Source organism: Nannospalax galili, unplaced genomic scaffold, assembly GCF_000622305.1.
Source record: "Nannospalax galili isolate Female #2095 unplaced genomic scaffold, S.galili_v1.0 scaffold364, whole genome shotgun sequence".
NCBI lineage: Eukaryota > Metazoa > Chordata > Mammalia > Rodentia > Spalacidae > Nannospalax > Nannospalax galili.
The window spans coordinates 3,785,695-3,799,613 of record NW_008352752.1 but is presented as its reverse complement, the minus strand read 5'-3'; the positions used below and the strand labels follow the sequence as shown (position 1 = coordinate 3,799,613).

Below are 13,919 nucleotides of genomic sequence, written 5' to 3'. Positions count from 1 at the left end.
ATTCCCAGCACCCACAAGGTGGCTAACAACTGTCCATAACTCCAGTTCCAGGGGATCTGACAGCCTCTATTGACCTCCATGGGCACTGCAGGGCATGGGTTCACTTACATGCAAGCAATAAACTCATACACATAAAAATAAAATATATTTTTAAAAACTTAAAAAAAAAAAGACAAGTGACAATTGCAGGGGGAAAATTCCTGCCATTGTTATAGACGTATGTCATATTAAGCTAAAGTGAAGTAATTCAGGAAAAAAATTCATGTCTACTTTCACAGAAAACAAATTAGTTTCATTTTCCTTACAATTAAAAAATATTTTCATCTACTCACAGGAAGAAAACATTATGCTGGCACAAAATGAGAATGTGGCCCTATTCAGATTACTGAATGGATGAGAACAGTTTCCCCGATTATATGCTTACTGATTTTTTTATTTTCTTTGTGTGTGTCTATGTATGTATGTGAACGTGTGTCCATGTGTAGGCCAGAGGTCAACCTCCAGAGTGGTTCCTCAGGAGTCGGTCTAGATCTCATCAAGTAGGCTAAGCTGTCAAATACATTACAGCTTTAAAATCCTGTATGTGTATCCAAATCTTCTCATCCTCCCGCCAAATAGTTATTCATCTAGATGAACTGTTTTTCCTGCAGATGGGAGAGGTTAAAAGTATTTGCATTTCATTTTTACCACCATTTCTAATGGCTAATAAAATATCAATGTATTAATTGATTTCTAAAAAGAGCAATTCCCTTTAAGCTATGCAAGACAAACCCATTTCTCAAGGTCTTTCAAAAGAACTAGAAAGGCCAATTATTTAGTAGTATAGCATGTCTTCCCCCAGCAGTGCTAGCATATTAACTTGTCCAAGTATTCTCCAAGTTTACAGGTGATATTTTAAAGATAAGTATCAACACTGAGTACTAATGGCTATTACATAAAACTGCACCAGTATTACAACTGCTTCATAACTGTGGCTCCTAAATACTCAAATGTAAAGATGCAAAGGGATTTCATTCTCAACTGACGGTGAATAAACTAGGATACTCACCTAAAAGTCTACCAAATTCCTAGCGCACATAATGATCTAAATCACAAAATAACTCTTCCAAAGGTGAAAGACTGGAGAGGGAAGGGGAGGCACAAAGTGTTACTAGATTAGAAGAAATTAGAAAATCTACACCTTGAGTTTCATGGTATTAAGTCATTAAAATCTATGTTAACTGTACAAGATTAGATAATTTAGGTTTTCACTCTGCTTTACTGGTTATTAAATTTTACCTGCTAGAACTTTGTGAGATGACTAATGTGTTCTCTGTGTTTAATACAGTAACCAATAGCTAGCTACCTGTGGCTACTGAGCACTTGAACCATAGCTAGCAAAACTAAAGAGCTGTACTTAATTTTAATCCATTTAAAGATTCCATTTTAATCTGGCTAGCAGCTATCCTGTTGGACAGTGAAGTTCTTCAGCAATTTGAAATACAAAATATAAACTAGAGTTTTTCAGCATATCATGCTCTGATGTTAACATTAGCTTAAACTCTGCTGATACCAAATGATATTTAAGGTCAGCCTAAATATCAATTTTATTTTTGAAATGAAAACTGCTGATATTAGCTCGATTCAGATTTTAAGTTATATTTGGTAGGAAAAAAATACATACTGTTTTTCCCATTGTTTTTGTAAAAGGGGTGCTCAATTTTGGGATAGTTTTCTAATGCATGCAAGTTACTTTCCTTCAATCTGTCCAATATCTTCAGTACAGAAAAACAGACAAAAAATACTCAGCACTAATAGATTCCCACGACTCGGTAAATTTCACACGTTGATTTCTCTTCGCCTTAAAAGAGATACAAACATTTGGGATTCTGCATCTCCAGAAAGTCTTATTAAGCATCTTCCTACGTTTTAAAGTGCAACAATCATTCAAACACCACTGCGATTTCATGCGTGGATACAAAGTATTTTTTTCAGTCCCACAATGTCAGTCCTTTGAGCACTTCAGGTGTTCTTTGACCTAAGTCAAAAAAAAGTACCCAAGACCGTGCAGAAAACCTCCAAAGAAAACAAGTCGGGGGATTCACACCGTAACAACTCCTCTCCAGCAGAAAGAAACCCGGTTGGTGGGCGGCTCCCCCCACCTCTCCACCAGACAGTGCGCGTCACCACCAACCACTCCAAGAAACGAACAGGAGCGCAAGGTCGTGACCCCAGGGTCACGGCTGCCAGCACGGTTCCCGCTCCGCAGCCCAAAGCCACCTGTTAGGCCCGAGCCTCACCTGGCAGGAAAGAGGAGGCGCCTACCGGGCAGCGCGCCGGACGCTAGGGCGGCGAGCGCGGAACCCGCCCCTCTGGCCGAGGCCACGAGCCCCCCGGCAACACGTGGGCTCGCCGGGGCCAGGAATGCACTGACAGGCGGGCGGCCCGCGGCTCCAGCCCCGCGCCCGGCCCGGCCCTGGACACCCTCTTCCCCAGCGGCCCCAGCGCAGTGCGGCCCACGCCGCTTGCCGGCCCTTCCCGGACTCCCGCCGCCCCTCACCTACCTGGTCGCGGAGTTTGAGGAACGCCATAGCGGTCACCGCCGCCCGGCCCACCGCGCCAGCCGATGGAGCTTCGGCTGCTGCCCGGGGCCGGCGGGTTGGCGGCCAGCTGCGCTGAGGAGAGCGCGGGCAGGGGGCGGCACCGCCTCCCCGGACGCCCGCCGCCGAGGTGAGCAGCCGCGCGGGTCCCGCCTCCTCCTCCTCCTCCGGGAACTCCCCGCCCTCCTCCTCCCTTCCTTTCTTTCCCCTCGGCCTCCTCCACACGCCACCGCCGCCGCCTCACGCCCCCTTCCCGAAATACCCGGGCAGCACCCGCCGCCGCGCCGCCCCAGCCCGCGGTCGCGGCGGCATCCAAACTCCACTCCACAATGTTACCACCACCGCCCGCCGCGATTGGCGGCCGCGCGGGGGAGAGGCCAGAGTAAGCCGAGCGCCCATTGGCCAGGCGGCCGCGCTCGCTCCAGCGCAGGCCACGCCCCCATGGGGGAGGGGCGGGGCGGAGGAAGCGGAGCTGGGTGGGCTCGGAGCGGCGGCGCGCGGGGCGGGCCGGCCAGGTGGCGAGGATCCGGGCGCGCGCCCCAGGCGGGGCTGGAGGTGGGGCGGGAACGGGAATTGGGTGCAGGGTAACGGCCCCGGGAGGGCACGTGGAGCTGGCGTGCGCACGCTCCCCTCCGTTTCGGGAGGATGGAGAGGCCGGAATGGTGCAAGACTGGCCTCGGCCTTCCCGCGAGTGCCGGGGGCAGCGGGGTACTGAGACTGGCACATGGAGGGAGAGCGGACGCGCCCTCGGCCTGGGGGCTGCAGACACGAGGGACGGAAGGGCGTGGTCCCTACGGTCTGCACAGGTGGTGACTTCCGAGCCTATTTCTGCCCGACCGCCAGCCTTCTCTGCAAAGCTCCCTGCCAGCCTTGCATCTATTTTCTCCTTTCTTCTAGCTCATCAAAAGGGTTTTGCCTCCCACTCGAGAAAAAAATCAATTTTTTTTTTCAAAAAGATGTGCGAGATTTCCAATAAATAGCTTTCTTGGATGGAGAAGAGGGATGACTCCTTCGTCCTGCAACACACACCCACGCCACCCCACAGCTCCGAAGAGGCTTTTCTTTCTTAGGCAGCCGCACACTGTTACCATTCCAGGCTTGTGTGGGAGAAGACTGTTGTGCGCCTGTCTCTGTCCTCCTGGGCGGCTCCAGCCTCTGGTGAATAAAAGGTACAGATGGTTAGAACACAAACGTGTGCCATACGTGTGGCTTGGTTTAGAAAAAAGAAAAAAAAAAAAAAGAAGAAAAACCAAACACCCCACTCCCTGCATCAGTGTGTCTCTTGGGGACAGACTTTATTTAGAGAATCGATTGAGCCTAATGGCAGTCTAGAGAAATGGGGATCTATGCCAGGACTGTCAGTTTATTATAATGCTGCACTTAAAAATAACTCCTCTTTAGCCCCATAAAAACTGAAAATATCAAAGTGCAAGATCAAAAACACTGCTGATGAACTGTGAGCTTCCGGTCCCCGGTAACATACCCTTGCCATAATTCTATTGGAAAATTTTTTCAAAAATTACATTTTTCATTATGGTTGGTGTTTCCTACTTAAAATGGAGAAATTCTCATAACTGTCATGTAAGAGGCAAAAAAGGAAGACAAATGGTTCTTGCTTTGCATTCTCTTCAGTACCTCGTTCTTTATCATTTGGAGCAGATGAAATAGGGATACTGCCGCTCCTTTATCAGTTTATTGAAGGAGAATGAGTTAATGGAGTGAAAGCCTTTGAGTTCTCCAAAACAAAGGTGGTGTGATACTATCACTACAATACTTTATGATTACAAGTCACCTTTGTAAATAGTAACCCATGTGCTAAATACAGTAGTGTTTTACTTTAGTCATGGGATGTCAAAATGTATTCTTGCCCGGTGTGGTGGCCTTTAATTCCCAGCACTCGGGTTGAAGGCAGAGGCAGGCACATATCTGTGAGTTGAAGGCCAGCCTGGTTACATAGGGAGTTCCAGGCCAGCTGGGGCTCCAGGGAGACCCTGTCTCAAAACAAACAAACAAACAAAAAAGAATGTGTTCTCTCTGTGTATGCTGGATGTTGGTCTAGGAGTTAAAACAAATTCACAAGCAGACCAGTCCTCGGTAATCTCTCCTCTAGGTTAATTTTCTGGAATCTAAAAACACAACAGGGTTTGATTAGGAGCACCGCAAAGATTGGCTTTTGGACTCATTCAAGTGCTTTTGAGAGTATGGATTAAAATAATGGACCAAATGTGCATTCTAATAAGTTTTATGATTGCGCTAGTGAAACTTTTCAAGGCTCTTCTGAAATTTTCTGATTAACAGTAATTAATGAAAACGTTTTGTAGTGTACCACCTCTGCATGATAGCAGGTGTGAGCCTGCTGGCAGAGGATGCTTCCATCCTAACACTGCTTAACCTCTGTGTGTCTCTGGTTCACCCTTCATGAAAAATTAAGGTTAATAATTATCTACTTACCTCATACAATCAAACAGGATAACAGTAGCAAAGCTGTGAAAGCTCTGAAGGACCATCCAAATTTAATATTAGTGTTTTAATGAGCATAGTTCCATAGCTGATGAGATAGTGACAACTATTAGTTCTGAAAAACAGAAAGTTAAAAAATCTATGAAGGGGCTGGAGAGATGGCTCAGCAGTTAAGAGCACTGGCTGCTCTTAGAGAGGACCCAGGTTAGGTTCCCAGCATCCACATGGCAGCTAACCACCATCTGCAATTCCAGTTCATCAGTTATCTGCTACCCTCTCCTGACCTCCATGGGCATTGCATGACACAGATGCCTTTACATACATATAGACAGATTACTCATACACATAAAATAAAAATAAACAGTATTTTCTTATCTTTATATTTGAACAATTAAATGAAAAGTTTCATGTTCAAATTTTACTAACATCTAAAAATACATGATTATTCCTGCTTTTTAATTTTTTTTAGTTTATTTTAATTTTATGTGTATGAATATTTTCCTGCACATTGTATGTAAGTGTCCCATATGTGTGCAATGCCCACAGACCAGAAGAGGGCATTGGATCCCCTGGTTACTAGCTGCCATGTAGGTGTTGGGAACAAACCCAGGTCTTCTGTAAGAGCAGCCTGTGCTCTTACCTGCTGAGCCATCTCGCCAGCCCCATCCTGCTTGCTTTAAAGTACTAAAGAGAGGGGGTAAGGGAGATGGATCAGTGGTTAAGACCACTTGCTGCTCTTGTAGAGGGTCCGGTTCTCCAGGTTCAGATCTCAGCACCCAAATGGCCATTAACAGCATCCTATAACTCCAGTTCCCAGGTATATGATGCCTTCTGGCTTCCACAGACACCAGGCATACACATACATGGTGTGTGTGTGTGTGTGTGTGTGTGTATATATATATGTGTGTGTGTGTGTGTGTGCAAATAAAACATACATGTAAAATTAAATAAATCTTTAAAAATATGTTAAATCTATATTCCTTAAAAGTCTTGCATCATGGTAGCCAATGGGCTATGTACTAAAATCAGGTCAATAATCTCTTTCTTGCCAGACATAATAGCTTTAACCCCAGCCACCAGGAGGCATGCACATGGGGCACTTACATACATGCAGGCAAAACATTCATACACATAAAAAATAAATAAAAAACAGACATTGAGGCAGGGGGGCTGAAAGATGGCTCAGCAGTTAAGAGCACTGGCTGCTCTTGCAGAGGACCTGAGTTCAGTTCCCAGCACCCACATGGAGGCTAATAACCATCCATAACTCCAGTTCCAGGGGTTCCAACTCTCTCTTCTGGCCTCCATGGGTACTGTATGCATGTGATGCACTGACATAAATACAAACACTCAAAATAAAAATAAATAAAATATATAAAAAATAAACATTGAGGCAAGAAAGAGAATAAAACTTCCAGTCGGAAATTAAAAGAACTATTTTTCATCATTCATGTGTAATACAGGATTTTAAGGAGGTCTTTGGTGGAGAACATGATACTTAATCTGAAAGTACACTGCACTATTTACTAGAATTCCATAGAGAAATATACTTTAAATATGGATGATATACTAGCCCTGGAAAAAATATAAATTATATTACTCAAACATAGTGGCCTTTTGACATCATTCCTGTATGTCTAGACAGTAAGTTGTTTTCAGCGTGATTGAGGGGGAATATGGTTATTCAGTGCCATATAGTTGTATAAACAGATATGTCTCACTTATGTAAGCCCTGTTACAACCACAATATTGAGAAGAGTCTAGAAAAACCTGCAGATCTTTAGAAACTCATACACCCTTCAGAGTAGACTGTGCAGATGAGATTTACTGGTGATGTATAGTAAGGTGTGAAAGTAGATGGAGACTTTGTCTTTCAGGGCAAAGTTCTTCCTGTCCCTCCTGGGCCTTCCAGTAAAGCTAGCCCATTCAGGGAATTGAGAGTAGCACTTCTGTAGGACTAAGCATAGAGCAGGGAAGGGATAGCAGTAAGATATACAAGATAAAAGCTGAGCCTAGTCTTCAATCCCAGGAGAAGGGAGTCAATCTCATGGGCCAGCCTAGTCTACATAAGTGAGTTCCAGGCCAGCTTCTACAAGGGAGAGCCTGTTTCAAAAAAAGAAACCCAGCTTTTACCTGTTTTTTTTCTTTGTGTTGTGGGGTGTGTGTGTGTGTGTGTGTCCATATGAGTGTGGGTACATGTGGAGGCCGGAGGCCAGAGTGATGTTAGGATGTCTTCCTCAATTATTTCTCTCTCATTTTTTAAGATTTTATTTTTATTTTAAATTATGTTCACATGTGCCTGTCGGTATGTGGGGAAGCCAGAAGAGGGTGTTGGATCCCCTATAGCTGGAGTGGGTGCTGGGAACTGAATTCAGATTGTCTGCCAGAGCAGTTACATGCTTTTATACTGAGTCATCTCTCCAGCCCTTTGATCACTTCTCCACCTTACATTTTTAAACAAGGTCTCTCACTGAACCTAGAGCTCCCCATTTTTGCTAGCCTGGAAACCAGCAAGCCCCTGGAATCTGCCTGTCTCCACCTCACAGTTCTGTGGTTACAGATGCATGCCACCACCTCCTGGCTCTTTACATGGGTAATGGGGATCTGAACCCAGGTCTCCATGCTTGCACAGCAGGCACTTTACCCACTGTGCCATCTCCATAGCTCTATTTCCCTTTTTCTGGATAGTATAGATATTCTTGATTATAGCCAGTAGCTCTACTCACACATTAAGTACTCTTCAGTCATAAAAGAGCCAGTATTCCTAACAGGCCTCCATCAGAACTCATGTCTGAAATAAATGCCAAAGATATGATCCTCATGGAAATTACTGAATGCTAAGCGGCCACACCAAGTTCTATTGACTAGGCTACTATCAGTTGAACAGTTACTTAGTACCTTATATTCTTTACCTCATGTAAGTTTTTCATTAACCTCTCTATGTTGGTACTCGAAGCTAACTGTGCCCAGAGTTACCCAACTTATCAGTGGCGGGGTTTGATGCATGAGGCCTTTAAAAAAACAGAGAAAGAGCTTATGTGGTAGGAAGTAGACAGCTATTGAGGGTTGTGAGACAGATAATCCCTCTCATATAAAAATGATTTTTCTGAAGAACCTGAAACAGCTACAAGATGCACATCATAGTCTGCCAGAGACGCAAGGTAAATTCAGAGACCCAGAAGTGATCATTAGCGGCCTAGCAGTTATCTAAAAGAGTGTATCAAGGAGAGAAAGTAGAGATAGAATGAAAGGCATTATCCATAGAGATAATGTCTGACTTTATCCAGACTTGAGGGAAAACATGAGTTAGTTAAAGGAAGACACTGAGTCTTGATAGTAGAGTTTTCAAAGTGAGGCCTACAGGTAGTAGTGCAATTCTATAAACCAAGCAGGGTAAGAAAATGTTGAAAGTTACCACTGAGGAAAGTCAGATTGGCCTAAAAGGAATGACAGTCATCTTGTCAGCAGATACAGCAGCAGCAGGTGACAAGATGGAAAAAGGCTGCAGTACTGAAAAGCCATAACTGAGAAACTGATCATTCAAGAGAAAGGATAAACATATTTTTAATGTCATTCATCTTATTTTAAATTTTGGTCTTTTTTTGAGACAGGGTCTCCCTGTAGCCCCAGCTGGCCTGGAACTTGCTATGTAGATGAGGCTGGCCTCAAACTCGCGAAGATCTGCCTCAAACTCGCAAAGATCCACCTTCCTCTGCCTCCCAAGTGCTGGGATTAAAGATATGCACCACTGTGCCCAATGATAAACACATTTTAAAAATTCAGATTCAACAGATAATTCCTGGAAGCAATCCATGTGCTGTTAGTATAGCTCAGTTGATAAGAGTGCTTGCCCAGCATGTATGAGGTCCTGGGTTTGATCTCCAGGCATGGCACAAACTGGGATTGATGGTGCATGCCTGAAATCCCAGCCCTTGGGAGATAGAGACAAGAGGATCATCCTCAGTGGATCATCCTTAGCTACATAGGAAGTTTGAGACCAGCCTGAACGGAGACTGTAGCTACAATAAATAAATAAATAACTTTAGGAAAAGAAAGAAAAAAAGAAATCCTAAAAAATACACTCCAATGTGGAAAAGAAAACCTAAATCCCAAGAAAGAAGTGAGCTGAAATGAGAGAAGAAAGGGTAAATGAATGAATTAGCAAATGTCTTGGTCAATTTAAATCTATAGGTTTCTTTTAGATTCTAGTATTTTAGAATTTGAAAACTAAATGAAATTACAACTCTGCTCTTAGAAACAGTAGGTTATAATAGGAAGGAGTTCAGAGCTAAAATGTTCTAGACTTACTCCTTTTTGAAATATTCCTTAACTTTAGACTTTGTTATTATATTCATTAAAGTTTCTTGTTTGTAAACAATACTCTCCATGCAGAGATTTCTGGAGATGATAGCAGCTCACTGTGTCATTGGGAGAGCTAGAACTTCTTGAGGGCTAAATTTCTTGAAAAAGTGCTCTAAACAGTAGGCAGAACTGGCATGGCAAAGGCACTACTGCTGTTCCCTGGACACCATGTACCAGGAGCTTCAGTTTGCTTCATTTCCCCTGCTGCCAGCATCAGTGCCAACTCTGTGTCAGAAACATGACTGAAATAAGCACAATGGAAGCTGTGTGCAGAACTTGTGTCCAACCCATTCCTCACATTTCCATGCGCCCTTCTGATTGGCAGACTCTACATCACAGGCCTGCATGCTAGCTGCAAGAGAAGCAGGAAAGGGGAGTTCAGAATTCTACTCCAGGGAGGTGGGTTTTATAGCCAGGGAATTATCCTACAGGACTAGTTAAAAGAGATGGCAGCTTTGAATATAATAAACTTAATATATGTCATATAAGCATGACATTTAGAGATATTTACCAAAATAAGGGAAATAGGCAAGAGAAACATGCCCTAAAGAAAACCTAATAGGTTGGGGGTGTGGCAAATAAACACCATGGCAAATATATAACTCATGATTATCAAAAGAAGTCCAAGAATAATATTAATCACAATAACTGCTCAGTGGATTAGACTTATTTGTAAAATGTGACATCATACATATTCAGACACTACTTAAAAATAATAGCTATGGGTTATTTACAAGATATATGGCAAAAAAAAACAAACAAAAAAAAAACGATATATGGCTAAAACATATTGCCGAAAAGGTTTTGGGAAAGGAATAGAATGATATACCAGGAAAGTTCTAAACAAAATATTGCTCATCTAAACACTAACATTAGATGTAAGAATTTAAGGCAAGGATCAATAGGGACAAGTAGGTGACATGTCATCATAATAAACGGAATAGTCAAGAAGATTCACAGTTGTGGTACGTTGGTTGCCGAAGAGCTGAGTTCGGTTCCCAGTGCCCACTTCAGGTGGGTCACAACTGCCTGTAACTCCAGCCTTGGGAGACCTGAGACCTCTGCCCTCTGCAGACACCTGTCACTCACATACATATACCCACACATGCATTTATGTTGAAAGTCCCTAGAGGGAATTGGACTGGAGGGAACATACCTCAACATAATTAAAGCTATATACAGCAAACCCAGAGCTAACATCATTCTAAATGGAGAAAAACTGGAAGCATTTCCATTAAATTTGGGAACTAGACACAGCTGTCCACTATCTCCACGCTTGAAACTCTTGAAAGAGCAATAAGACAAGAGAAAGAAATTAAAGGAGTAATAATTGGAAAAGAAGAAGTCAAATTATCCCTTTTTGCAGACAATATGATATATATCTAAGAGGCACCAAAAAAATCCACCAGAATAGAAATGATTAGCACTATTAGTAAAGTAGCAGTTTATAAAATTAATCTACAAAAGTCTGTAACCTTTCTATATACCAATAACAAGCAATCAGAGAAAGAGCACATGGAAATACTCCCTTTCACAATAGCTTCAAAAAAACAAAATCTTGGATTAAACTTGACCAAAGACATTAAAGACCTCTATAATGAAAATTTTAAATCTTTTAAGAAAGAGATTGAGGAAGACACCAGAAGATGGAGGGAACTTCCATGCTCATGGATTGGAAAAATTAATATTGTGAAAATGACCATCCTACCAAAAGCCATTTATAGAATCAATGCAATGCCAATCAAAATCCCCATGATATTCTTCACAGAATTGGAAAAAAACTATGCTAAGATTCATATGGAAGCACAAAAGACCTCGGATAGCCAAAGCAACCCTGAGCACTAAGAGCAATGCTGGGGGATTACTATACCAGATTTTAAACTATACTACAGAGCTAATCATAAAAACCACATGGTACTGGCACAAAAAAGACCTGTAGATCAATGGAACAAAATTGAAGTCCCAAATATGAGTACATGCAATTTCAGCCACCTGATATTTGACAAAATTTTTAAATCTTTTTTAAAAAGGTACACAGTTGTAAACTTGTAGAATTTACATAAGCAAAATTTGATGGAATTACTAAAAGAAATTAGCAAATGCAACATCCGAAACTAATATATAAACTAACAAAAGTTAATAGGCTTGGTTGGTTGACTTAATCACTGTGACAAATCCTTGAATCAACAACCTAAAGGGAAGAAGATTTATTTTGGCTCACAGTTTCAAAGGTTCCACTCCATGGTGGGCTCACTCCACTGTTTCTGGGTCATGGTGCAGCAAAACATCATGGTGAAGGGCATTGCAGGAGGCAGACAGTGACAGAAAGAGGCCCAGTACAAGATACCTACTTTCTCCAGCTTATCCACACCTCCCCATAATGCCATATTATGACTCTATCAAATGATTGATTCATTGATAAAATCAGAGCCCTTATGATCCGGTTACCCCTTTAAAAAATATATTTATTTTTGGCTGGGCATGGTGGCACATGCCTTTAATCCCAGCATTCAGGAGGCAGAGGCAGGCGGATCTCTGTGAGTTCAAGGCCAGCCTAGTCTACATAGTAAGTTCCAGGACAGCTGGGACTACAGGGAGACCCTGTCTCAAAAGACAAAAAAACAATGTTTTTTTATTTTATATGTAAGTGAGGCTAGAGAGATGGCTCAGTGGTTAAGAGCACTGACTGCTCTTACAGAAGACTCAGGTTCAAATCCCCAGCATACACATGGTGGCTAATAACCATCTGTAACTCCCATTCCAGTTACCTCTTAATAGCACCTCAAGCTAGGGACCAAACCTTCAATACATGAGCTTTTGGGGGGGATGCTTCATATCCAAACCACAGCACTGATGTGCAAGACTCTATGCACACAAACAGTCAGTGGTTAAAGCACTCCATACTTCTGCCCCCAAACACTAAGTCCAGCCATTTTACAGTTGAATTTTACCAGAAAATGCCTTCCATTTGTTTTCTTTCACAGACCAAGCAGAGACTGAACACTAAGTGTCATGACAAGACTCCTCATGCAGCAGGTGCTTCTAAGATAACTTAGACATCCAGTTTTGGACCAATGACCAGTTATTTCATCAATGGGCCATTCAGAACTGTTTAATTTACTCAAAATTCATCTGAGGGGATTTCTACTTAATTGCTGTAAATATCCCGCTGTTAACAAAGGTACTTCTGTGCTTGACATACATGAACAATGCATATAGTAGACCACATAAGATAAAAACATTGAATAATTATACACATAAATGAGAAAGCAATAAGCAAACATCTGGGAAGAGGAAGTATATTATTATCTGAAGATACCATTGAATGACAGAATATAGGCCATTTATTTTCTAGTTTTCTCTTTTGCACATTTTCATTAATGAGAAATCTGTATTTTGCAATTTTTCTTTAATACACTTAAGTTATTCAGCTTTTTTGTTTGTTTTTAGTCTTTTTTGAGACAGGGTCTCAGTGTAGCCCCAGCTGGCCTGGATTCACTATGGAGACCAAGCTGGCCTTGAACTCACAGAGAGTGCTGGAATTAAAGGTGTGTACCACCGAAAAAAAAGCATCAAAAAAGTACTTTAGAAAAGGATAATTTTTTTCAATAAATGATAGTGGGTAAATTGTATTTCCATAACCAAATAAGTGAAATTGAACTATTTTTTTTTGGCCTTTTGAGACAGGGTCTCAGTGTAGCCCCAGCTGGCCTGGATTCACTATGGAGACCAAGCTGGCCTTGAACTCACAGAGATCTGCCTGCCTCTGCCTCCCAAGTACTGGGATTAAAGGTGTGCCCACGCCTGGCTGAACCCTTTTTTTTTTTAACTGTATATAAAAATCAACTAAAATTTCAGTAAGTTTTTTTTTTTTTTTTTGGTTTTTTTTAAACAGGGTCCCCCTGTAGCCCCAGCTGTCCTTGAACTTACTGTGTAGACCAGGCTGGCCTTGAACTCATAGAGATCCACCTGCCTCTGCCTTCTGAGTGCTGGGACTAAAGGCATACACTGTCACGCCTGGGTCATTAAGGTTTTAATGAAGCCATAGAACTGTTAGAAGAAAACAAGGGAAAGCTACTTAACATTGGCCCTGGCAATGATTTTTGGCTATCCCACCAAAAATTTCAGCCTACAAAAGCAAAAATAAATGGAGCTCCACCAAACTAAAAAGTCTCTTCATGATAAAGAAAGCAGTCAACAAAAAGATAATCTGTGAACTAGAAAAATATGTAAATCATGTATCTGATAAGGAGCCAATATCTAAAATTTATAAAGAATTCATATAATACAGTAGCAAGAAAACATATAACTGGATTTTTTTAATGAGCAAAGAGGCTGGGGGAGATAGCCTGGGGCTCATTTGCCAGTGAATCTAGCTAAATCAGCAAGCTATGAGTTCAGTGAGAGACCCAATCTCAAGAAATAAGGTGGAGAGTGATTGAAGAAGACACCTAATGTCAGACTGTGGCCTCCACATGCATGAACACACACACACACACACACACACACACACACACA

At 42.2% G+C, this 13,919-nt stretch overlaps 1 protein-coding gene across 3 annotated transcripts in view; it reads right to left on the bottom strand.

Annotated features, from left to right (window-relative positions):
- Ankrd28 (ankyrin repeat domain 28) overlaps positions 1-2,867 on the bottom strand; it is a 183,828-nt gene extending 180,961 nt beyond the window's left edge. For 2 of the 3 annotated variants that reach the window (XM_029554520.1, XM_017802412.2), the window contains exon 1: positions 2,544-2,862. Coding sequence is in view for 1 of the 3 variants with exons in the window: in XM_017802412.2 (XP_017657901.1) it covers positions 2,544-2,570 (27 nt within the window). In the remaining 2 variants the exon portion in view is untranslated. Of the gene's footprint in view, positions 1-2,543 lie in introns of all 3 variants that reach the window. The other variant, XM_029554521.1, reaches the window with a different exon arrangement.
- Positions 2,868-13,919: the final 11,052 nt, after the last annotated feature.